General features: G+C 47.8%; 1 protein-coding gene across 2 annotated transcripts in view; it reads right to left on the bottom strand.

Moving 5' to 3' along the window:
• BSN (bassoon presynaptic cytomatrix protein) overlaps positions 1-24,018 on the bottom strand; it is a 91,539-nt gene extending 67,521 nt beyond the window's left edge. For both annotated transcript variants that reach the window (XM_044253562.1, XM_044253563.1), the window contains exon 1: positions 23,783-24,018. In XM_044253562.1, coding sequence (XP_044109497.1) covers positions 23,783-24,018 — 236 coding nt within the window. The remainder of the gene's footprint in view (positions 1-23,782) is intronic.
• Between the last annotated feature and the right edge of the window lie 569 nt (positions 24,019-24,587).

The following is a 24,587-nucleotide window of genomic DNA, read 5'->3' on the forward strand; positions in this document are numbered from 1 at the left end:
TATAAGACTGATGAATCACTGACCTGTACCCCTGAAACAAACAATACATTATATGTTAATTAACCGAATTTAGGTGTGTTTTTTTTTAAGAATTTATTTATTTATTTGACAGAGAGAGATGACAAGCAGGCAGAGAGGCAGGCAGTGAGAGAGAAAGGAGGAAGCAGGCCCCCTGCTGAGCAGAGAGCCCGATGCGGGACTCGATCCCAGGACCCTGAGATCATGATCTGAGCCGAAGGCAGCGGCTTAACCCACTGAGCCACCCAGGCACCCATAATTAACCGAATTTAAATTTAAAAAAAGAAAAGTCAACAATAACTGAAGACTTCAATGCCAATACTTATTAATAACAGATAGAAAAACTTGGCAAAAGATGAACAAGATAATAGAAGACCTGACCAACACTATAAACCAACTAGACCTAACAGACATCTGTAGAACACTCCACCCAACAACAGCAGAGTGCACATTCCACACGAGTGCACATGGAACATTCTAGAGCGAGGTAATAAAACAAATCTGAATAAATTTAAAACAATTGAAATCAAACAATATGTTCTCTGAACATAACATAATTAAATTAGAAATCAATAGCAGTAAGAAACTTAGGGAATACACAAAATGTAAATTAAATAACACATTCCTAAATATAGGCGGACCTCATTCTATTGCACTTTGCAGATATTGTGCTTTTTCTTTCTTTTTACAAACTGAAGGTTTGCGGGAAACCCTGTATTGACCAAACATCTCAGCATCATTTTTCCAAAAGCATTTGTTCACATTGTTCCTCTGTGTCACATCTTGGTAAGCCTTAAGATATTTCAAAACTTGCATGATTATATTTGTTACGGTGATCTTGTGGTTGGTGGTCTTTGATATTACTTTGTGATTGTATTTGTTTTGAGATGTTACAAACCATGCTCATGTAGGATGGTGAACTTAGTTGATAAGTATATGTGTTCTGACTGCTCCACTGCCCAACTGTTCCCCTCTCTCCCTCTCCTATTGATAAGGATGCCAAGAAAATACAATAGAAAAAGAATAGTCTTTTCAATAAATGGTGCTGGGACAACTGAATATCCACATGCAAAAGAATGATGTTGGTTTCCTCGCTCACACCATGCTTAAAAACTAACTCAAGGGGCGCCTGAGTAGTTCAGTTAGCTAAGCATCTGACTTCAGCTCAGGTCCTGACCCCAGGTCCTGGGATCAAGCCCCACATCTGACTCCCTGCTCAGCGGGGAGTCTGCTTCTCCCTCTCCCTCTGCTCCTCACCCTGCTCATACTCACTCTTTCTCACTCAAATAAATAAATAAACTCAAATGGATCACTAACTAAGGAGCACCTGGGTGGCTCAGTTGATTGAGCAGCTAACTCTTGATTTCGGTTCAGGTCATGATTTCAAGATTTGGGACTGAGCCCCACATCAGGCTCCCTGCTCAGCAGGGAGTCTGCTTGAGATTCTCTCTCTCCTTCTTCCTCTGCCCCTCCCTCCATTCTCACACACAATCTCTCTAAAATAAATTTTAAAAAAACTTTTTTAAAAATGTAAGTGCTAAAACCATGAAACGCTTAGGAAAAAAAAAACACAAGTAAATCTTCATGACCTTGGGTTGGGTGATTTCTTAGATATGAAACCAAAAGCACAAACAACATCAATGAAAAAAGTAAACGAGACTATATGAAGATTTAAAACTTTTGGACTGCAAATGTATTATTAACATAGAAAAAAAAAACAAACCACAGAATGGGAGAAAACATTTGCAAGTTGAGTATCTGATAAGAGTCTACTATCTAGAATTTATAAAGAACTTTTACAACTCAATAAGAAGGCAACCCAATTTAAAAACGAGGCAAAGGATTTGAATCGATGTTCCTCTAAAAAAAGATACAGAAATAGACAATAAGTACATGAAGATATGTTCAAATCATTCATCATTAGGGAAATGCAAATCAAAACTGCAACAGATACTACTCCAAACCCAGTAGGATGGCTAAAAGAAAAAGGAATGATAATGACAAGTGTTGGCAAGGATGTGGGAAAAAACTGGAGCCATCATTCATTGCTGGTTGGAATGTAAAATGGTGCAGTCATTTTGGAAAACAGCCCAGCAGTTCTTCAGATGTGCAATGTAGAGTTACCATATGATCCAGCAATTTTACTCCTAGGAATATATCCAGAAGAAATTAAAACATATCTACAGAAAAACTTGTACTCAAATGTTTGTAGCAGAATTATTCGTAACAGCCAAAGCCAAAAACTGGAAATAACCCCAATGTCTGTGAACGGAGGAACAAAATGCGGTATGTCCATACAGTAGAATATTACTGGGCAACAAAAAGGAATGAAGCACTGATACCTGCTGTATTGTGAATGAGCCTCACAAACATGCTAAGTGGAGGTAACCAGACACACACAAAAATATTCAATTGTTCTGTTGCAAGAAATGTTCACAAGAGGCAAATCTATAGAGACAGTGAAAGAGTGGTTGCCCAAGCCTGGGGTTGGGGAGGAATGAGAAGGGACCGCTAATAGGTACAAGGTTTCTTTTTGATGTGCTGAAAGCACTGTAAACATGGATTGCTGCTATTGTAGACTGCACAACTCTGTACTAAACACCAGGAAATGATACAGTTTAAATGGAGAATTTGATATGTGAATTATATCTCAAAAAAATGTTTCAAAATACTATCTGAACCTGTTCTCTCAAATATGCAATATCCATTTCTGAACTGTGAGTGTGTACTTCCTGTGCTAATGTACTGAGCATTCACAAAATTTTTTTAAAAAGTAGTGTAGGGGGGCCTGGGTGGCTCAGTGGGTTAAAGCCTCTGCCTTCGGCTCAGGTCATTATCTCAGGGTCCTGGGATCGAGCCCTGCATTGGGCTCTCTGCTCAGCAGGGAGCCTGCTTCCTCCTCTCTCTCTCTCTCTCTGCCTGCCTCTCTGCCTACTTGTGATCTCTGTCAAATAAATAAATAAATAAATACATAAATACATAAATAAATATTTTTGAAAAATAAAATAAAATTTAAAAAAATTAAAAGTAGTATAAATATATTAAAAAGAAAAAACAAATCTTGGCTGATGAAACAGTTAATGATTTCAATGCCTTTCTTTCCTGGGAGTGAAAACAGTAAGAGCATCATCACCCCCAGCAGCTACTGTGTTCTCAGCTCTCCCTCTATGTGACAGGCTCCCTCTTCACATAATCAACCTCCCACCAACCATGCAGGCAGGGCAGGGCCTCTTAGCATTTCCACTCTTACAAATGAGAAAGATGAAAAAAGCAAAGCAGCTAGAAGGATGGGCAATGAGTCTGGGAACTGACTAGGGCATTTATGACCCTCAAGCCCTGCTCTCATACACTCAACCCTATAAAACTAGGGCCTCCTCAGAAACACACGGAGCCCAGTCCCCAGGAAACGTGCCTCCTGGTTGGCTGGTAATTCTGAGGAGACTAAAAGTGTTCCTAGAAGGGTAGACCTTGAGTATGAACCCAAGGAAGAATTCTTGTGATGTGATTAGTTGGAAATTCAAAATCATGTTCCTAGGGCAAATTTAGAGGCAAAAGCCTTCCACAAGTAGTAGGAAAACCTACAAAAAAAAAAAAAAAAAAAGGAGAAACTTGGAGGGCACCTGGGTGGATCAGTCGGTTAAGCATCCAACTCTTGATCTCAGCTCAGGTTCTGATCTCAGGGTTGTGAGTCTGATCCCCACCCTGGGCTCCACACTGGGTGTGGAGCCTATTTAATAAAGAAGAAGAAGAAAGGGAGAGGGAGAGGGGGAGAAGAGGGAGAAGAAGAAGAAAGGGGGGAGGAGGAGAAGAAAAAGGAGCAGGAAGGGGAGGGGGAGGAAGAGGAGGAGAGGAAGAAGAGATCTGGAAGCAGTACATGATCCGTAGCCAGCAGTGAAGACTGCCTACAATATAGTACTTGGCCTGTAGGAGGTGCTCAATAAATATTTATTGAATGAATGGACGACTCCAAGCATTATTGTGCCCTGGAGTGGGTAGAGGTCTGATCCAAGCTGGAGCTGGGTTGCATTAGAAAAAAATCTTCCAATTCCAAACACCCAAATCCTTAGTAAGGAAGAAGACAGTAGGGAAGAGGCCAGCAAGAGGTCACCCTCTTTCAGATTTAGGGTTAAATCTCTGGAGGGGTATATAGGCAGCGTATGCTAATATAGAGTACCATCTGGAACCAAGAGGCAAGGTAAGATGCCAGCCACAGCTGATTCCTCACACTGCAAATGGCCACGCTAGGCAGCCCGTCTTCTGCTCAGCTGACTGAGCATCTGAGCAACGCAACCTGAAGAAGCTATAAATAAAGAAAAACGAATTCATCCCACGTACCGGAGAAGAAAAAGGAATTCCGCGTGGACGCCCACATTTAGGAGATGGCCCCGGCCAGAAACACAGACCAGAGCCTTCAGAGGAAACTCTCTCAAGTTCAGAAGCAGAGCCTCAGGGGCACAGCCACTGTCGTACCCCAGCGGGGTGCTGCTCTAGTATGTTGCTCTCAAAGGTTGGGCAAGTAGGTGTCCAGACACGACAAAGGGCCTGGTCGTTTCCCTGGACACGTGGCCAGGACACAGGAGCAGACAACGGCCTCCAACAGGCACTACCGATCCCTCCAATTCAAGAAGTGACATGGGGACAGAAAGTAATCTTGGGCCCCAAACTGTTGACTCTTGGAGGAGGGGGAAAATAGGGAGAAATGTCTCCCTATATTGTTCTGTGAAAAAAGCTGGCTGCAAGACAATGTATTCAGTGTGATCCCATTTCTTTAAAAAAAAAGTATGTATCAGTCCTTCGGCGGCCAGTGGAGAGAGTGGGTGGATCTAAGATGGGGTCTAAGGCGGATGGTGGAGGGGCCCTGAATGCAGCCAAGGAAGGCACATGCACCACAGCCAGTGCAGTGGGCGTAGCCACTGGCACCAACAGAGAGGGCAGGCCAGGTAGCCCTGGTGACCCCAGAGGTTCCAGCGTCACGACAGAAGATGCCACATGGGTGGCCCTCCCCAGAATAAGCAGGTACCCCAAGCACCAGGGCCTGGCAGAAAAACAGTGCCCAGCAGCTCATGTCCGCATGAGCCACTGCTCAGTTCGCCCTTGTCATGCCTATCACCTGTGAAGACAGATTGCTGTCTGGTTCCTGAGCCCAAATGCTGAACTCCAAGGGCCAGTTAAATAGGAGTTCAATGTAGAAGGAGGAGGAGGAGGAGGAGAGAAAGGAAGAAGAAGAAAGGGGGGAGGAGAGAGGAGGAAGGGGAAGTTCAAGGTCTGCTGACTGCCCAAGATCCTGGCCAACTCAAGAGTTTCTATCGCATTCTGTCTTGGCCAGATCCCTCTGGTAGTGAAGACCCTACAGAGTTCTGTGCCCCATTTTTCATTAACCCTCAGCAGGGAAAAGGGGGCTAAGCCTAACTTCATGTCCCCCTTCTAAAGCAATGCACCCTCCCCCAGAGCACTGATTTCTGGAGTGGTTGCTACTTTATTATTGTAACCCAATATTTTGACCATAATGGCCCTTGGGCATTCAGGGTCTGCAAGTTTTGTTTGGTGATTAAATGTTTGTTAATATAGAAAATGAAGCTGAGCTACTCTGAACAAAAAGTGTGTGTGGAAGTACACAATAGATCCACAGATGTGCCTGCAGAAAGCTCTTAGAAATAGGCAGAGAGAAGTAATGATGCAAGGAAAGACAGGGGAAAATAGAAGTTTCATTCAGTGACTGGATTGTTTGAAAATTCACATAAATTATAAGCTTACAACTTACTTGCATAATTTTTTTTAAATTCCATCAGAATTTAAAAAATACTGGCTGGCTCAGTCAGAAGAGTGTGCAACTCTGATCTTGGGGTCCTGAGTTCAAGCCCCATGTTGGGTGGAGCGGTGACTTTAATAAATAAATAAAAACTTTGCTAAAAAATCCAGAAGAGTCGGGAAGCCTGGGTGGCTCAGTTGGTTGGGCAGCTGCCTTCGGCTCGGGTCATGATCCCGGAGTTCTGGGATCGAGTCCCGCATCGGGCTCCTTGCTCAGCAGGGAGCCTGCTTCTCCCTCTGCCTCTGCCTGCCTCTCTGTCTGCCTGTGCTCGCTCCCTCTCTCTCCCTCTGTCTCTGACAAATAAATAAATAAAATCTTTAAAAAAAAAAATTAAAAAAAAAAATCCAGAAGAGTCTCAATGATATAGTTAAAACTCAAAAGTACCTGAATCTCTCAGAGTCAGGCAAGTAATATGAAAAAAGGAAGCCAAGAAGAGAGCATGGAAACAAAGACAAAGAATAAGCCTTGGATGGCATGAGAGCTCTGCTCAGACAAGATCCTGGAGAAGCACATGACATATCAGGATCCAAAGAGGGGTGAGTGAGAGCCACCTCCAAGCAAGACTCCTTCCTGAAGTCATGAGGAAGGGTCCATCAACCTTCATGGAGCCCCTGCTATGCCCTTCCTGCTGGGGATTCAGTAGCCCAGGGCCCCTCTGCAATCCAGTCTGGGATGAGATCCAGACTGGGATGCCCCAGTCGTGCTAAGTGACCACGCAGTTGGCACTGGGATCAGCGGTGTCATGGTCAGCTGAGGGAGGCCACCACGTGCAGGCTTTCTTGCTCCCGCTCCTTGGTTCATCTCCAGTATCTCCCCCTCCCTATGATTTCCCTCCCTTGGCAAATGTAGCCAGATCAATGGGGTCTCTGATCATTCATACCGAGCTCGGGTGCGCCTATTGTCCTCATGGCCTTAGGGACCCCAGGCCTGGGCCTAGGAAGAGGCTCCATTTCATTCCAAAACAAAAGACTTTTGAAAGATCTTTTATGGACACCAAACAAAACCTTCAACATTCCTGTCTTCAAAAGAAGACTTTATGTCAGACTCACTCCATTGTGGTATGGGCTAAAGTTTTTCAGAGAAAAGAGGTCTTCTGAACCCAACATTGGGTACTCTTCCAGCCAAAGGGGAGAGGAAAGGGGGCAGATGGCAGCACTGTGCATAGGCAGGGGCTGGGGACACCATGTGGAGGTGTCCACTTGAAGGCTGACAACCCAAGCTACAGAGGAATCAGGGGGCTGTCGGCTCGCAGCCCCTGTCACGTGAGAGGGAAAAGCCACATGGCTCAGGGCTGAGTCCTGAGTCCTGGGACCCCCCAGGCAGGCGGGGCATGTGGCACCCCACAGAAGACCAACACATAAACAAGGGGGTGCTCCAGAAACAGAGAAGGGAGCTTCCAGAAGGGCAGTGTGATCAGAAGCCCACTGAAGGCGGTGTTGGCAGCTAAGACAGGAATGTGTCCACTGAATGGGGCCACTAGATTGTCCCTGGAGTCCCAGAAGGAATCAGGGTCTGAAAGTGCATGTGCGTGTGGACAAGCAGCCATTATGGGAGGCTCAGGCCAACCCACTGCAAAACAGGAGGGCTGGGGGGTGCCCGAGTTTTGGTTCTCCTTTCTCTTAAGTGTGTGGCTTTGGCTGAGCCCTTCTGGCTCCCCTGGGCCAGGGGTCCAACTGGGCTGACACTGCCTTTCCTCTGTGAACTCAGAGTCCACACACCCTGATACACAGCGGACTCAGAAATGCTTATTGAACGAACAAACACTGAATGAAAACAAACAGTGAACAAAAACGTGGGACAAAGAAAGGACACTCTTAAACAATGAGTCTGAGCTTGGAGGAAAGCCCGCCCTGGGGATGAAGCGGGGTCTCTGGAGAGGTGAGCTTGTTGGGGGCAGGTGCTGATGGGGCTGTTCGCCCCCTTTGTGTCTAAACCCACTCCAGCGGCATGGCAATGAGTAATACTCAGCACGCTTTCCCGGAATCACTTACAGGGCTGTGGGTCTTGTTCCTGAAGGCTGTACGCTCCAGGACGGCCTAGAGCATGTTAGCTTGTTCGAGAAGGTACCCCAGCATCCATGACAGCTCACAGAAGGGAAGACTGAGCCATCTCTGTCTTCATTCCAAGAATGAAGACCTCTGACCCACGGACCAGAGGCCTCTGCGGCTTGGTCCACGGTGAGCACACTACAAGGGTGGGCTGTTCTAAGGAGTCTCACTGCAGCCAAGGCTTTGTCCCCAAACCTCACCCAGTGGGGCCTGTACTCTTCTATCCTGGCCCTGGAGCCTTAATTACCAAGGTCACCCTAAGACTGTCCTCTGCTCCCTCCCCCCCCAGCCCACTCTATCCAGGGACAAGGAGGGTGTCAAGCAGACCAGTCCTTACACCGGATGCCTGGTCTTTTGACCGAACACATGAGAGTTTCCTCATCCCAAAGTGGCCGGGGAGATCCACCAAGCAGAAGCCAGGGCTGGGAAGGTCCTGCTACTCGTCCTGTTCCTGCCCTGCCTTGCAGGGGTTCTTGGAAGAAACCTCTCTGGCCTCAGTCTTTCCATCCCTTACCAGTGATCCTGACCCTCTACTGGACAGAGCTACACAGAGGAGAATTCACTGTATAAGCAAAATCAATTACTACTAAGTATCATCATTACCTTTTCGAAAGCAATGCATGCCTTTATCTGAACGTCTTGTTTTTGTCCTGAGCTGCCATTAGGGACTAGGGAAAATGAAGCTAAAGGAGGCAGAAGGAGGCCCATGTTCCCTGAAAACCTTGCCAGTAGGTTCAGCCTTGATTACTTCTGGGGTCACTGTCCCTCCTCTTCATAGCCCCAGGCATCCCAGAATAAGCACTCATGAAGGAGTACAGGGAACACAAATGCTTTCCCAAAAGGCAAAGCTTCTAGTTTCTTCTTTCTCCATGCCTCTGAAAATGTGTTCTCAGCACCACCAGGCATCCCCACCAGAGCAGTAAGCCAGGGTCTTGATAACTGAAAGGGAGTAGTGTCACCTCCCCGCCCCGACCCCGAGTCCCCACCAGGCTTTCTGCCTTGAGGACAGGGAGGACTTTTTGCTTCCACACTCTGCACTCAGGGGTGTGGAGGTTTTTACCATTTAGAAAAGAAGATGGTTGTGTGACACCTGTCCCCAGAGTCCTAGATGGGTTTTGTAGGGCTCCCCACTCCTGACTGAGTGTCTGGGTGGGGACAGAGCAGAGGCTATGTGCCTGCAGCTCCTCTGTCTCTGTTTTCACAGCTCAAGCAAGCCAAGATGGACACCATGGTAGCTTGGGGCAGGGGGGTGGCCAAGGACAGTGAGAGAGCAAGGCCCTTGGGTGGGCTCCACACTAGACTCTGGTAAAGCTGAGGAGTTAGGTGAAAGGGTTAGGGTTACTGGCAGACCTGGTATGTTGGGAGCTCCCAGGGCAGTTGTCCTGCTCTGTCCACTCCCATTCTACCCTTCTTTCATAATATCACAGCTCCCCCTCTGCCCCTGGCCCGTCAGCGCTAAGCACTATCATTTGCAAAAATGCTCACAGTACACAGGGAGAGCAGGGACGGATGCCTGGCTCCTGGGGCAGCCCGACTCCAGCCTGCTGGCTTCTGAGCCAGCTCCACGTGCCACAGCCTGTCCCCAGGGTCCTGGGCCCAGAGAAATACACAGCCCAGAGGCACACTGTTGTCTCTGCCCCTGGGGCCCCTTGGCAGATCACCACTCCAGAGCAGCAGCCAAAGACCTGGAGCTCCCTCCCTCCTTCCCTCTTCCCAATCCCCCAAATCTACCAAGGGAACCCCCACTGTCCGAACTTCCTGGAGTTTCATGAACACAAATGATGATTAAGAGACAAACTGGCACTCTTCCCATGGCAAAGCAGGTATTTTCTGTGGCTCTGCTAGCTTGGGCTGAAACCCTGACTTGCAGTGGATTTGGAGAGCCCGTGGGATGGGCCAGGCCTCTCAAGGGACGGCTCCAGCTGGAGGCCCAAATTCTGTATCAGTTTCAGCAGCTGTATGTGAAGACGAGTAAGAAGGACCGCAGTGGGTCCTCAGAGCATCCCCCCAGGCATCCCCCGGTTACGTCAGAGCTCCCAGAGGACAGGAACCAAACCCCTAATCAAGTCTAATTCAAATAGCTCTGTAGTAGGAAATAGAGCCGGGTAATCTGCTCGCTCACCTTCAGATCCTCTGCCCTGGGTGGGAACCAGGCCATCGGCTGCTATTTAACTCAGGCTGAATGCTTTCATTTGATCAAAGTTTGTCAGATTCGCTGTACTTGACCCTCCTCTTGGAACCCCGGTATTGCCTTAATTTCCTCCTCTTCCTTGTCTTCTTCTCAGGGTACTTGTAGGAAGCAGGTGGCATTAATATTAATGCATGTGCAGGTGAGGTGCTACTTTATTTTTCCAACCCAGACTTGAACGCCTAGCTGCCTACCTAATGTCTCACTTGGGTGTCTCTAAAACACAACTTGGCCAGGAACAAGCTCCTCATCTTAGGCCCCATGCCGTGGCCCCCAGCGAGCACCACACGCTCAGGCCAGAACTCAGGGGTTCTCCTAACTCCTCTATTCCTCTAACTCTTCAAAGGCAGCCATTGAGCCCTCCTCTGGCTCTACATTCAGCATTTATCCAGAAGGTGAGCACTTTTTAGCACTTTCCCCCTCTCCCTGCTCCCTGCCACTTGCTCTTCGTGGTCCAGTGACCATCATCTTGCACCTGAACACGGTCCAAACCCCTCACTAGTACCCCGTCTCTGCCCCTGACCCTCCAGCTTGGCAAAACACAGCACAATGTGCATCCCATAGGAAACTAACCCAGAGCTACCCTGGTAAAAATAAAAAATATCCCATAGATACACTGGGAAACCATCCAATAGATACACTAGCCCACAGGCACACCAGTAAAAATACAAAATGACATATATACCAGGTTTCTCAGTGTGGGGTGATTTGTAATAATAAACTATAGCCAGCCCACATGATAGAGCACTGTACAGATGCAAAAAAAGAATCAGGAGGATTTATCCACTCTCCTACAGGGTGATCTTCAGGATACGTTGTGTGAAAAAAAGCAAAGTTCAGCACAGTGTTCAGAATTTGCTACTTTTTATATATATGTGAAAAAGAGAGGGGTAAATAAATATATATTGTCTTTATATTTTCCAGAAGAAACAATGGGAAAAAAACCTGATAGAGGTGAATTCTTATCAAGGAAGGAAAACAAGGTGAAGGAACAAGATAGAACTAGACTTCTTTCAATTCATCTTATTTGGAATCACATGAAAGTATTACATAATTTTAAGAAAATAAAATAAAAAAGATAGAAGTATGGTAGATGGCATTGTTGTGCACAATGGATTTCTGCCCTCTGCCATGTGACTTGGCAATTCCTCCCACAGAGGGTGGAGTCTATTTTTCCAGATATGCCAGACTCTATTTTCTAAAAATGGCCTCAACAAGATTTCCACAAGCTCTTATAGAATCTGGACATTCCCAACCAAGAGATGGAGTCCTTGTCTCCTCCACTCAAAAGTGGGTAGGGCTTTAGAACTACTTCACTGAATAGAACTTGGCAAAAATAACAGTGATCATAAAAGGCAGTATAGCCTCCAGCTGGCTTTCTCTCTCTCGTTCTCTTAGGATACCCTTGAAACCCAGAAAACTAATTGAGAGGAAGCTCAAACTAGCCCATGTGCAGAAGCACTGAGGCTCCCAGCTCTTAGCATGAATCAACTGTAAGACAGGTGAGTGATGAAGACCCGTCAGAGGATTGCCATCCCCAGGCTTAGAGTCTTCCAGCTGAAGCTCCAGACACCGGAGAGCAGAAGTAAGCCATCCCACGTGCCCGGCCTGAATTCCTGACCTACAGAATCTGTGAACCAGAGAATGGTTGTTCGATGTCACTAAGTTTTAGGGTAATTTCTTATACAGTAAGAGTAACTGCTGCAACTTCTCTGAACCTCAGGCCTATATATGAATCGCTTTGACTGAAGTCATGTTAGGAGATGTGGACTGAAAGTGTGTGCATATGTGTGTGGCGTATGCGTGGTTAGGCATGCCCCCTGTGAGTCTGCTATCACCACCGCAAGAACGTGTCCTGGCTACCCTACTGTCTGAGGAGGATGAGAGACGTGGAGAGCAGACCTGGACTCAACTGGAGCCTGGAGCCCAGAGCCCGGCCCAGATTGGAGAATTCCAGCCAGCATGCTGATGCATGAGTGAGAATAAAAAATTGCTGTTTGAAGCCACCGAGTCTGGGCTGATTTACTCTGCAGTAGATCGTCACAACAGAGAAGTGATCAGGAAGCAATCCTTACAAACAACACGAACTAGAAAGAAAGAGCTTGATTGTATATCTTCTTCATGGCAGAATCTCACTGAGAAGAATCATTTCTTTTTTTTTTTAACATTATTTAAAGATTTTATTATTTTTTTGAGAGAGAGAGAGCAAGAGCACAAGCAAGGGGATGGGCAGAAGGAGATGGAGAAGCAGACTCTCCGCTGAACAGGAAGCCTGATGCGGGACTCAGTTCCAGGGTCCTGAGATCATGACCCAAGTTGAAGGCAGATGCTTAACCAAGGGAGCCACCCAGGCACCCTGAGAAGAATCATTTCTAATAACTCTAAAACACAGAACATGTGCCCACCAACAGATGAATGGATAAAGAAAATTAGCTATATACATATATATATATACATGGGATACATATTATGTGCATATTTTATATATTTATATATGTATCTTCAATGGAACACTACTCAGCCATCAAAAAGAATGAAATCTTGCCATTTGCAACAACATGGATGGAGCTAAAGAGTATTATGCTAAGTGAAATAAGTCAGTCAGAGAAAGACAATTATCATATGATTTCACTCATATGCGGAATTTAAGAAACAAAACAGAGAATCATAGGGGAAGAGAGAAAAAAAAACAAGATGAAATCAGAGAGGAAACAAAGCATAAGAGACTCTTAATCACAGGAAACAAACTGAGGGTTGCTGGAGGGGAGGGGGTTGGGGAGATGGGGTAACTGGGTGATGGACATTAAGGGAGGGCACATGATGTAGTGAGCACTGGGTATGATATAAGACTAATGAATCACTGACCTCTACCTCCAAAACTAATAATATATTATATGTTAATTAATTGAATTTAAATTAAAAAAAGAAAAAATAATAAAACATAGAACGTGAACCAGACATCCTGGAAAGAGATAAACTAAGGACAAAAGAAACCACAAGATCTTAAATTACATTCGTTAGTACTATTGTTAGTAAAAATATCTATATTATTATTTTGAAACAAATATATAAACACATATATATATACACACACACATATAAAATTCTACATGTATGCAATGTTTGTTTGGATCCTGATTTGAACAAAACAACCTTAAAAAATCATTTTTAGAGATAATCAAGTCAAATTGAACATGGGTTGGGTATTAAGTCATATTAAAAAATTATAGTTAACTTTTGTTAGCTGTGATAATGTCATTGGATTAAAATAAAAACAGCTTTTAACTACTAGAGTTACATCCTAAAGTATGGGTGAAATGATACATTTGGATTTTGACTGAAAATACTCCGGGCCAAAAAAAAAAAATGTTGGAGGAATAAAGATGAAACAAGATGGCAGAACATGGATCATTATTGAAGCTGGGTGATGGGTCCACAGGAGGGGGTTCCTCATGCCATCTTTTCTCCTTTTATGTGTGTTTGAGATTTTCATCTGCAGAGTGCTCACTGCTCCTGAGGACATCCTCCCTACAGAGTCTAAGGTCAGTGTATCCCAAAAACAGGCCAGAACGCCCTGGCTGACCAGGGAAGAACAGGCCTGCGAAGGAGTGTCCTCTGCAGCGCACAGAGGCTCCCACAGGTGCGAGGGCTGATTGCCTCTCCAGTGCCAGCTGGCTCTACCACCCTCTTCAGCTGAAACCCCCTCTACCCAGAGCTGGCAAGGCTTTGGTCTCGAGGGCTCAACACGCACCATCAAAGTGAGATACAAGGGTCTAGAAAGTGGGCTCCCAGAGCCATAAGAAGGGGAGAAGTTCTCCCAGCGTGATTTTGGAAACAAGTACACTATCTTAGGTATTATCCCTATGTCAGGAGACAGGGTCAGGATCCAAAGGGTCTCACTGGGTTAGAAGGGATCTCCAGATACAATGAAAGAAGACCATGAAAGAAGAGGGAATCCAGCCTTCATGCTGAGATGCCCAGACCGAGGCTGGACAAGTGTGGGGTGCAGGGACAGAGGGAGGTGTCGGATGGGCTTCTCAGGCTGATGAGTGAAGGCCATTCATCCTCCAGATCATGTCACTCATAGTTCACGTGATATACTGAACCCTGGATCCTGTTCTCTGAACCTCCCTGTCCTCAGGATATTGAGAGCCTTGGGCCAAACAGCCCAGGTTGCCAAGGGCCCCAGAGTCACATCCCAGCCACAGGACCTGGAGAAGTCAAGTCTAGGGAAGAACCCCGTGGTTGAGGAGGTAAGAGCGTCGTGAGCTGCTACTAAGCCTGTGAGCCAGAGGGCAGAGCCAGGCCAAGAGAGGAGGTGCAAGGAAGCCAATTTCAGACAAACAGAAAGAAAGAGCTTTCCAGTGGTGGAGTCATCTGCCGGGGAGGGACCAAAGGCCACGGACCAGTGGGTATTCACCCCAAGGCAGAGCTCCTCCTTCAGACAATACAGAAGCAGATGTTTTGGCATCTGTTAGGAGTTGGCTGAGATTCTCAAAATAAAAGGAGGACAGAGCAAACAGATCACCCACTGAAGCTAAACCATCTTCCCAAAGGAAGAGGCCTCACAGGCCAGACCTTGACACTGGTGACCTGCCCCAAGCCCTTAGTGCCCACAAGCTGCAGAAAAAACTGCAGAGAGCCCCACATCCATCTCCTCACTCTACAAGTGAAGGACTCTGCACAAGCACCCACCAGGAGGAGGCAGAGCAGGGGCCTGAGCGCGTGGGGGTTGCAGGTATAACAACGCTTGGTAGATAAGCCACCATGTCCAGCTGGAAAGAGGGAGCCAGAGGCAGTCTCCGCAGGCACAAGTAGGAGCCTGGCTGGCTGGCCAGCCAACTAGTAGAAGGACACCAGCAGCTTTTCAAGAGTCCCCGCCTTGCCAGGAGCAACTGAGAGGCAAGGGGCCATCCAGTCCCTCTTCCAGTTCTGAGCTTGATCGTGAGGTCATCTTGTCCACTCCGAAAGACCTCTGGGGCTTGGAGGAAGAGCAGTCCTCTTCATTTAAAGCTCTTCTAATGAACCTAAAGTCTTCATGACATATCTATTTTCTCTCCTCAGTAGGGGCCGAGGAATAGCGGAAAGCATCACCCTTCCTTCTTACTCATCTAACCAAAAAAACTGTCAGAGATGGAGGGGACCTGGGAGACCATCTTAGTTAAAACTGTCCTTTTATAGATGGAAAGCAGTGAGGACCTACTACATATACAGCCAGCTTGCGGCAATGTCAGGGTTGATTAAACCCGAGTTTCTGACCCCCACCCGGGAGGCTTCCAGTACTCTTCATTCCCCACCCCACCCTATGCTGTCCTCTGCTCAGATGTCCTACTTCCTGATCCTTTTCTCGTCCTCAAAGCCCTCCCCATCCTAGTGCTAAATTTTCCATCTTCTCGGAGCAGGAGGCAAGGAAGTGACGCGGTTCTCCAGCTGTGCTCAGTGTATGGCATTTCAGTTTGTTAAAGTCAGCTAGCTGGCTGTTCTTCTAAATCTCTCATATTAGGCCTTTGGAGTTCCCAACAGAATAAGTTAATGTTGTGAATGTGTTTTGTAAGCTGCAAAACACCATACAAATATATATTCTACTATCTCAGAGTATGAAATAAGACACCCCTTTTAATCATGCTCTCATTTATCTTAACTCTGGGGGGAAAAGGCAGAAAAAGAAAAAGCAGGAGCAAACTCTCCTTTCAGGGAAGTTGAGGGTAAAAATCTAAACAAGTGTCTCTTTTGCTCCTACCAGACTGGGAGCTCTTTGAGGGCACAGCCCGTTTCGTGCTCCTTCCTTTGTTCCTTATATCTCACCCAGGGATAGGCATCTAGTAGGCTTTCAGTAGAAGGCTTCCTGAATGCATGGATAAAATTTCACTTTAAAATCCTCCTATTAGGGGCACCTAGGTGGCTCAGTGGGTTAAGCCGCTGCATTTGGCATAGGTCATGATCTCAGGGTCCTGGGATCAAGCCCCACATCAGCCCCACATCGGGCTCTCTGCTCAGCAGGAAGCCTGCATCCCCCTCTCTCTTTGCCTGCCTCTCTGCCTAACTGTGATCTCTCTCTCTCTCTGTCAAATAAATAAATAAATAAAATCTTTTTTAAAAAATAAAATAAAATAAAATCCTCCTATTGTGGGGCACCTGGGTGGCTCAGTCATTAAGCGCCTGCCTTCGGCTCCAGTCATGATCCCAGGATCCTGGGATTGAGCCCCACACCAGACTCCCTACTAGGTGGGAGGCCTGCTTCTCCCTCTCCCACTCCCCAAACTTGTGTTCCCTTTCTCACTGTGTCTTTCTCTGTCAAATAAATAAAATCTTAAATAAATAAATAAAATCCTTCTATTGCTAAGTAGAGCTTAATTGTAGAAATTCCTTACAACCACTCCTGTATACAAAGAGGGCAAGCGACCCTTATAACCTACCTGCATCCACAAATACATGGCAAGTATATGTGTGACTCTCAGGAAATTTCCTTACCCCCTTTTCCTCCAAAGCACCCAAATGCCTTACTGATTCTTCTAGCATCCTGGGAATGGACAGCTCCCTCCCCAAGGCAATGGCACTAGAGAGCAACTGGGTCTGGGGCAGTCCCAGACTGGGTGATCCTTCCATGAGCTGCTGTTAAGGCCTTTTGATCTCCTCAGTGGTTGGGGCCAAGTCCCAGAAGCTAACACTTTCACTTCCTCTCAGGGAAAATCTTCATCTTGGGCCCTAATAGCAACCCCACACACTTCAGCGGCAGCCAGTCCAACCCAAAAGGTTTTGGATTTATCCCAGGGTGAGCTAGAGTTCCTTAGAGGCTCCCAATACACTTCCATGTGACAGGGGTGGGGCGCCTGGGTGGCTCAGTCATTAGGTATTTGCCTTCAACTCAAGACATGGTCCCAGAGTCTTGGGATTGAGCCCCACATCGGGCTCCCTGCTCTGTGGGGGAGGCCTGCTTCTCCCACTCCCACTCCCCCTGCTTGTGTTCCTCCTCTCGCTGTCTCTCTCTGTCAAATAAATAAAAATATTTTTTTTTAAATCTTAAAAAAATAAAAAAAGAAAGATGTGGGTGTACCATGTAAGTGGTCTCTTCAAGAACAAGGCTCTCTTAAGAAGCCTAGATACCCATCAAGAGCAAAGAACAGATGGAGAGATCAGAGCAGTGCTGTGACCAGCCTGGGACTGAAGATACAGCACAGATGAGTCAGGGAGCATGCTTTCTGGTTCCATCTCACAGGCGACAGCTAACCAGAACCTAATGTATAAGAGACGCGAGCTGCGGGAATCCCAGGGGGCAACAGACACCCACCAGAGCCGCATCTGCAGGAAGGAACTGCAGGGACTGGGATAACAGAATTCCATCTCCCCTGCCCCAGGTCCCAGAGGCCATGGTCCCAACTCACTCCCCAGCTATGACTAGCTTCCACCACCATGCTGGGGAATGGAGAAGGAGGGGACCCTCGAGGCAGGAAAGGAGTTTGAGTGAGTCTTACCAATGCAGCACCAATGCCAGCAGGACATGGCCCTGGCACCAACTGAGACGCCCAGGAAGGAGACCCCATGTGGCTTGATTGTCTACCAAGTCCCAGCTCACCAGAAGGGCCTCAAGTCCTAAAGAAATACATGGCCCTTGCTATAGGCAGGCAGGTCTCAGCCACCGTGTCACCATTGTAAACAATGAGTCCCCAGGTAGGAGGGATGAGGAAGACCCAGGCAGAAGGGGCCCGTAAGAGCAGCCTGGCCAGACAGGGGGAGAGAGAAACAAGCATGTGTAAAAACACTGAGCAGAGTGTCCATGGTGAAGCAGACATCCAGTGAGAGTGGCTAGAACTGTTGTGACATCTTTGCCAACCTACCTCCCCAGTCAATCCCAACTCTTGCCCATGGGCCACAATCTCCAGAAACAGATTTCCCCTCAAGGAGCCCACAGGGTCTGTCCCTCCCCACTTTTATCACTAACACAAAGACAGGGGAGGACCTCTGAGGAGAGAGTGGATTTATTGAAGTCCCAAACCTATCTCCCAGCACCTTCTACTCACATAAACAGGGAGGGTTCCCCAAAGCTGGGTGAAAAGGCATGACCCAAGGTCTCTGAAAGCTTTGCCCTCTTAAACCCAGAACCAAACCTACTCAGAGGAAGAACCTTAGAAAAAAAATAATAGAAAAGTGTCCCACTGCATCATTATTTGGCTTCCAAAGTAGTCCAAAGTCTGACTTTACTTTCAGTGAACTCCTAGCCCCTTCATGGCCAAAGCCCTTGAGAAACTCTTTTAAAAAGCTAGGATTTTTTTTTAAGATGTTTTACTTATTGGGGCACCTGGGTGGCTCAGTGGATTAAGCCTCTGCCTTTGGCTCAGGTCATGATCTCAGGGTCCTGGGATCGAGCCCCACGTCGGACTCTCCGCTCAGCGGGGAGCCTGCTTCCCTTCCTCTCTCTCTGCCTGCCTCTCTGCCTACGTGTGATCTCTGTCTGTCAAATAAATAAATAAAAATCTTATTTTAAAAAAAGATTATTTATTTATTTATTTATTTGAGAGAGACAGAGAGATCACACATAAGCAGAGAGGCAGGCAGAGGGGGAGGGGGAAGCAGGCTCCCCGCTGAGCAGGGAGCCCGATGCAGGGCTTGATCCCAGGACCCTGAGACCAAAGGCAGAGGCTTTAACCCACTGAGCCACCAGGGCGCCCCAAAACCTAGAATTTCTTGACGAAAAGAACGAAATTAGAATCTGAATGGCTTCTAGATACAAGTTCCAGCTTGAAGGAAAAATACAGGACAGAGGAACATCTTAAATGAAACCACAGAGACACAAACAGCATAATCCAGAATGCGAGAAACACAGGACAAATGACACAGTCCTCCAATCATATATTGCAAGGTGGAAAAAAGGGGGATGGAACCTAGAGATTTAAAGAAACTCAAGAAATATACCCAACAAATGCAATGTGTGGGCCCTGTTTAGATCACAATTCAAAAAAATCAACTGTAAAAATAAATTCATAAGATAAACAGAAAACCTAAACCCTGGCTGGTATTTGCTGAAATTAAGAAGGGATTGTTATCAGGATGTCTACCTGCTTGGTCAGCAGAGTATGCAACTTTTAGTCTTAGGGTTGGGAGTTCAAGCCCCACGTTGGGCATAGAGATTACTTTTTAAAAAATTAAAATTAAAAAAAAGAAGAAGGATTTGTTAACCTGTTTGGGTGTGATCGTGGTGCTGTGGTAATGTTCATACAAAGTCCTTGTGCCTTAGAAATACACAATGAGGGGTGCCTGGGTGGCTCAGTGTGTTAAAGCCTCTGCCTTCGGCTCAGGTGATGGTCCCAGGGTCCTGGGATCGAGCCCCGCATCCAGCTTTCTGCTCAGCAGGGAGCCTGCTTCCTCCTCTCTCTGCCTGCCTCTCTGCCTACTTGTGATCTCTTGCTCTCTCTTTCTCTGTCAAATAAATAAATAAAATCTTTAAAAAAAAAAAAAGAAATACACACTGAAATATGGATGATGAAATGTGGAGATGTCTGCAAGTGGCCTCCATGGGAGAGGGCAGGTGAGGAAGACAGACAAACTTGTTCAGCGATGAGTTGGTGATAACTGGCTGGGCAGTGGGAACATGGGACTTCATTGGCTTATTCTTTCAACTTCTATGTAGATATGAAATTTTTCATAATAAAAAGTTAAAAAAAAAAAGGAGATGGAGGAGGAGAAGAAGGAGGAGAAGGAGAACATTCTTCCCTACCATCATCATAACTTTTTCTTTTTTTTTTTTTTGATCAGCAGCAATTTATCTTACCAATGCTGGAAAAAGCTCTATTTTCAAAGCTGCCCCTTTCTCCCTGGCAAAAGATGAGAAATGGCTGCCCCTTCAGGTGAAATTTTGACATCAGCACCATTCAGATGTTAGATCACTTTAGTACAATCCCTGCGTCATGCCCTCCATGCGAATCCAGCTCCTGGCACCCGACAGGATCTCTGAATGATAAAAGGCCGTTATTTCTAAACCTGGCAATTATATCCTTTAATTTCATCCTTACACATGAGGCCCAGATTTTTCTAGAGCCTAACTGTTAGCTGATACAGTATAACAAGTCTGGCTAATCCCAAACCAGATATACTATACCAGCCAAACCCATTTATTATTTTTTAAATTTATTTATTTGACAGAACGAGAGAGAGAGAGAGACAGTGAGAGAGGGAACACAAGCAGGGGCAGTGGGAGAAGGAGAAGGAGGCCTCCGGCTGAGCAGGGAGCCCAATATGGGGCTCGATCCCAGGACCCTGGGATTATGACCTGAGCAGAAGGCAGACACTTAAAGACTGAGCCACGCAGGTGCCCCAAATCCATTTATTTTTAGTTTTGTTTTCTTATTGGGATAGAATTAAGGCAAACCCATTTTGAGAAAGGAACTCGGACGGTAGCTTGCAGAGCAGCCTCAACCCACCTTCCAGCACACGACCAGGCTGTGTGTGCCCGCTGCCATTGGCTAAAGATGTCTCAGTGGCAGACGAGCTGGAAGTGAGTGAGAGGCAACCTCTAGGTGATCAGGGATTCTGTTGGGTTATGAGGGAAAGGCACCTCCCCTGGTCTGCCCCAGCTCTCTTCTTGGCCTGCACTTGGCCCCATTCTCTGCTTGTTGCCCCTGCCTATGTAGACCAACATTCCTCATGCTATTTCTCCCTCTCCACCTCTCATATCCCTACCATTTTTCCAGCATGCCTTGGGTTTCTCCTTTGGAACCCCGGCTTTGCCTCTCCACTCTTCTCACTTGACAACCGTTCCATAAGCACTGTCTAGCTGGCACGTCTCTGTCTGAGCTGCTCAGACACAGAGCTGCCCAGCCAAATTCCATGATTTTGCTCTTTGAGGGCTGTCTCACCAAGCAGACTGTGAGGTACCAGAGGACAGGGGAGCACTGTCCAGACTTCCAGACCCTCCACAGAGCCCAGCACAGTGCTTACTCTTGATACTGGTCAAAACACCTTGGCTAATTGACTGAAGACCAATTTGCAAATGTCAGAACCTGCCAAGTCCACAGGGCTGGTCTAGATTAGACAGGTTGTCACTGGTTTATGTGGCTTCCTTGTGCAATTTTTTAAAAAGGTGCTTTCTGGGCTACTGATAAAGTGTCATCTTGAGCTGGTGATGTGTCATGGGAATGTATATAGGTTAAATCCCATCAACTTGAACACTTCACTGTACATCAGGCATAAAAATAAGTGAATGAGTGAATGAATGAATGAAAGGTCCCCTTTCCTCTAGGAGGATGCAGCCCACACCAGGGCACACAGCTTGGACAGTAGAGCCATCTCTGATATGGCATTTCTTGAGAAAGGCACAACTTATAGAATAGTACATGCTACCCTGAGATCAGAAGCAGAGATCCCTGCCTTGAGGGACTCTCTGATGCCCCAAGTGCCATATCATCCAAAAGGGGTGAGAGGCAGCACCATGGGTGTGGTGGTGCCCTGCTTACGGGATTCAAGTCAGGCTCTTCAGTCATACATGGAAAAGCCGCCCCCTCAAAGAACCAAGTGAGCTCATATGAGGATGAAAAGACGAATTCTGTGGTACCAAGGGGTAAGATGGCAATAGGAAAGAGCCAGGAATCGACTCCCCCCAGAACCTCAGTTCCACTCCCCTCCAGGGTTAGTAAAATGATCTCGCCCTTACCTGACCCTCCACCTACCCCAATGAGGCCTCCAACTGCCTTCAAGCTCACAAGCCTGTTTGAAACTACACCGCTGCTCTTTCCCGAATGCCCAGAAGCACATGCCATGGGGCTTTTTCTCCATCAGTTGGCCAATCTGTTCAGTAGCCTCTCTGAGCAGAACATGCTAAACTTGGCATCAGGTACCTGAGATGCTCTGGTGAAAAGCAGAAGCCATTCTAATGCTGAAGGAGAGATACACCATGGAGGTGCTGCTCCTGTGAGGGACTCTCAAGCTGAATATCAACTGAAGCAGTAAATCCCATCTCCTGAGGGCCCCTAGTCCTGAGCTTGACAACCACAGGGCCTTAGCACCACCGGCCCATGGGTGAGCCTTGCTCACAGCAAGGAGCAACTTATGGGACTACTAACTCCAATAGGAACCCATGGCTCCTCAACCCACAGTAGTTCATGGGTCTGCCCTGTGACAGAATGCATAGATGGGGGAGAAATGAAACCCTGCAAAGGAATATCAGTAGTAGACACCGGTCTCCTTCTTGCCCCTCTGAGCTGCCCAAATCTTTCCAGATTTTCATATGCTTGGCTCTGTGACATCAGATAAACTATAAGCAGAGCAGCCTGTTTGGTTACCAGAAGATAAATGTCAAAATCCCCATATAGAGAACTACCAATAACAGGGTGTTTTTCCATGCAGCTGTAGACGCTTTCCCTTGGAGAGAAAGCTCTAAAGCCTGGGTGAGGCTCCCTCAAGCTAAAATTCAAACAGCAGCTCAACACGCAGCAAAATGGGCAGTATTTGCAGTGCTAAGAACTGTATGCTAACCAACTGCATTATTGTAATAGCTAATGTAAAATGGGCAGAGTCTCCCTTTTGAGGGGGGGCTCACAGGCTGGCCTGTCTGCGTCCGGTTTCAGGCTATTAAGAGCCCTTGATTACTGTTACTTGTCTAAGAAATGACTTCTGAGAAAATAAACACATGAGAGGCACAGTTGGACAGCTGAAGAATCAAAAATCATGCTCCCGCACAATTTCTGTGTGGGAACACACAAGAGCTTAGGCAACATGATCAGCAGACTCACATGGAACCAGAAGTGCCCCCTCCCCCCACCTCCCCGCCTGGGGTTTTTCTACTCCCTAGGCCCATTTGGTGTAAAGATAATGCCTTCCATTTTATCCTGTTGTCTCTTGGTAGCTTTCCTGAGTTTTCAGTCTACTAATCTATCATATATTGGCATTCCCTCCCACTGCATTCACAACCACTTCAGTATTTTTGTCGGACCTCAGTTGGCATACATTTTAAGCAAGCTGGTTTAACAGTATTTGATCAGATATGTTCTGTTAAGAGCATCCTATGTGGGTTTCAGTTTTTCCCTGGTTTGAGGTGGTAATTTAAATCATTAGGCAATGGGAACATATCTGGTGATAGATGCTTCAATAGCATTTGGCCTCATCCCGGAGTATTTCACTAAACCTGGATGAAAGCACATGACCCTGTTCATATTTTGAGCCTAAATAAGTACTTTTTGGTGCCCAGTGGCATTTTCCCTTTCTCCAAAGATGATTATAGTCACTAAACGCCTGAGGAAAGCGCATGACCAAGTTCATGGTTCAACTATTTCCATATCGCTCTGCTCCTCGCAGTGACACTTATCTTCCCTGACAGCCACTCCCATTGTGCTCTTTCCTTGGCCCAACACAATGGACACATGCAGACACCAGCAGACAGGGAGGACGTTTTCCATCCCATTGCTCCCCAGTGCGGAGGGACTAGGCTGAGGTTACATAAGCCCCTCCTGAGCCCAGCGTTGGGGGTTTAGCAAATTTGGGGTTCGTGACGGAGTCACGGTCTGCAGGCCCTGACTGACCCTGCCGCTCACTCACCATCCTGCCTTAGCAAGGCAGGGCAACTTGAAAGAGGGCCGCTCCGAGACCACCCGGGTCCCGCCAATAGGGCCGGGTTCAAAGTGTGGCCGGACGTCTGACCTCGCTGTCCAGACTACGTCGCGGGGTCGCGGGCCCCGGCCTCAGGCTGCAGCTCCCCCCACCCCCACCCCAGGTGCCGCGACGCGCGCTTACCTGCCGGGACCGGGACCAGGGCCAGGGCCCGGGCCGGGGCCGGGGCCAGGGCCGGGGCCGGGACCTGGGCCGGGTGGTCCCGCTGTCGCCCTCGCCGCGCCTGCAGCGGGGAGCTGTCCGCCGCCGGCAGGTGCTGAAGGCGGCTTCCCTGCGCCGGGGCCCGGGCCAGGGCCGGTGCCTCCGGGCGGCAGTGGCCCGTCGCCAGCGCCGCCCTCCAGGCTGGCCTCGTTGCCCATGGCTGGCGGGCGGGCGGGGTCGGGGTCGTGCTGGGCCCGGGCCGGCGGCTCCCGGGCTGCTGCTCACACGCTTGGCGCCGCCGCCGCCGCCATCTCCCAGCTCGGCTCGCGCCGCCGCTTGCCGCTGCGCATGCGCATGCGCGACTCGCGCGCGCCTTCCCTGCACACGCCCCCCCTCTCCCCCGGCGCGCGCGCGCGATTCAGCTAGGCAGTGAAGACCGGTGTCCACCAGCCAGAGGCGGGGTCGCTGGGAAACAGCCGCCGGCGCCGACGCATGCGCCCTTCGAGGACGACGCCGGAGCTTGTGCTACCTGGAGTCTAGCGGGAGTTGGCGGTAGCGTCCCACTGAACAAGGATGAGGGGGGCGCCGGCCACAACAAAGGACCCTGGGGGGTCGTGCCTTGCCCTGCCCTGGTGTCAGTGGCGCTTCCAATCCCGGGAAACTTCAGAATAGGCCCTGTCGTTGGGGAAACCTCGGTGCCCCAGCCAGCAGGTTTCGTGGGAACAGGCCTCAGAGAGAGGCCACGAGGGTGGCCTCAGAATATTTAGGAGTTGGAAAAGCAAGTGAA

This window comes from Neovison vison, chromosome 6 (assembly GCF_020171115.1).
Source record: "Neovison vison isolate M4711 chromosome 6, ASM_NN_V1, whole genome shotgun sequence".
Lineage (NCBI taxonomy): Eukaryota > Metazoa > Chordata > Mammalia > Carnivora > Mustelidae > Neogale > Neogale vison.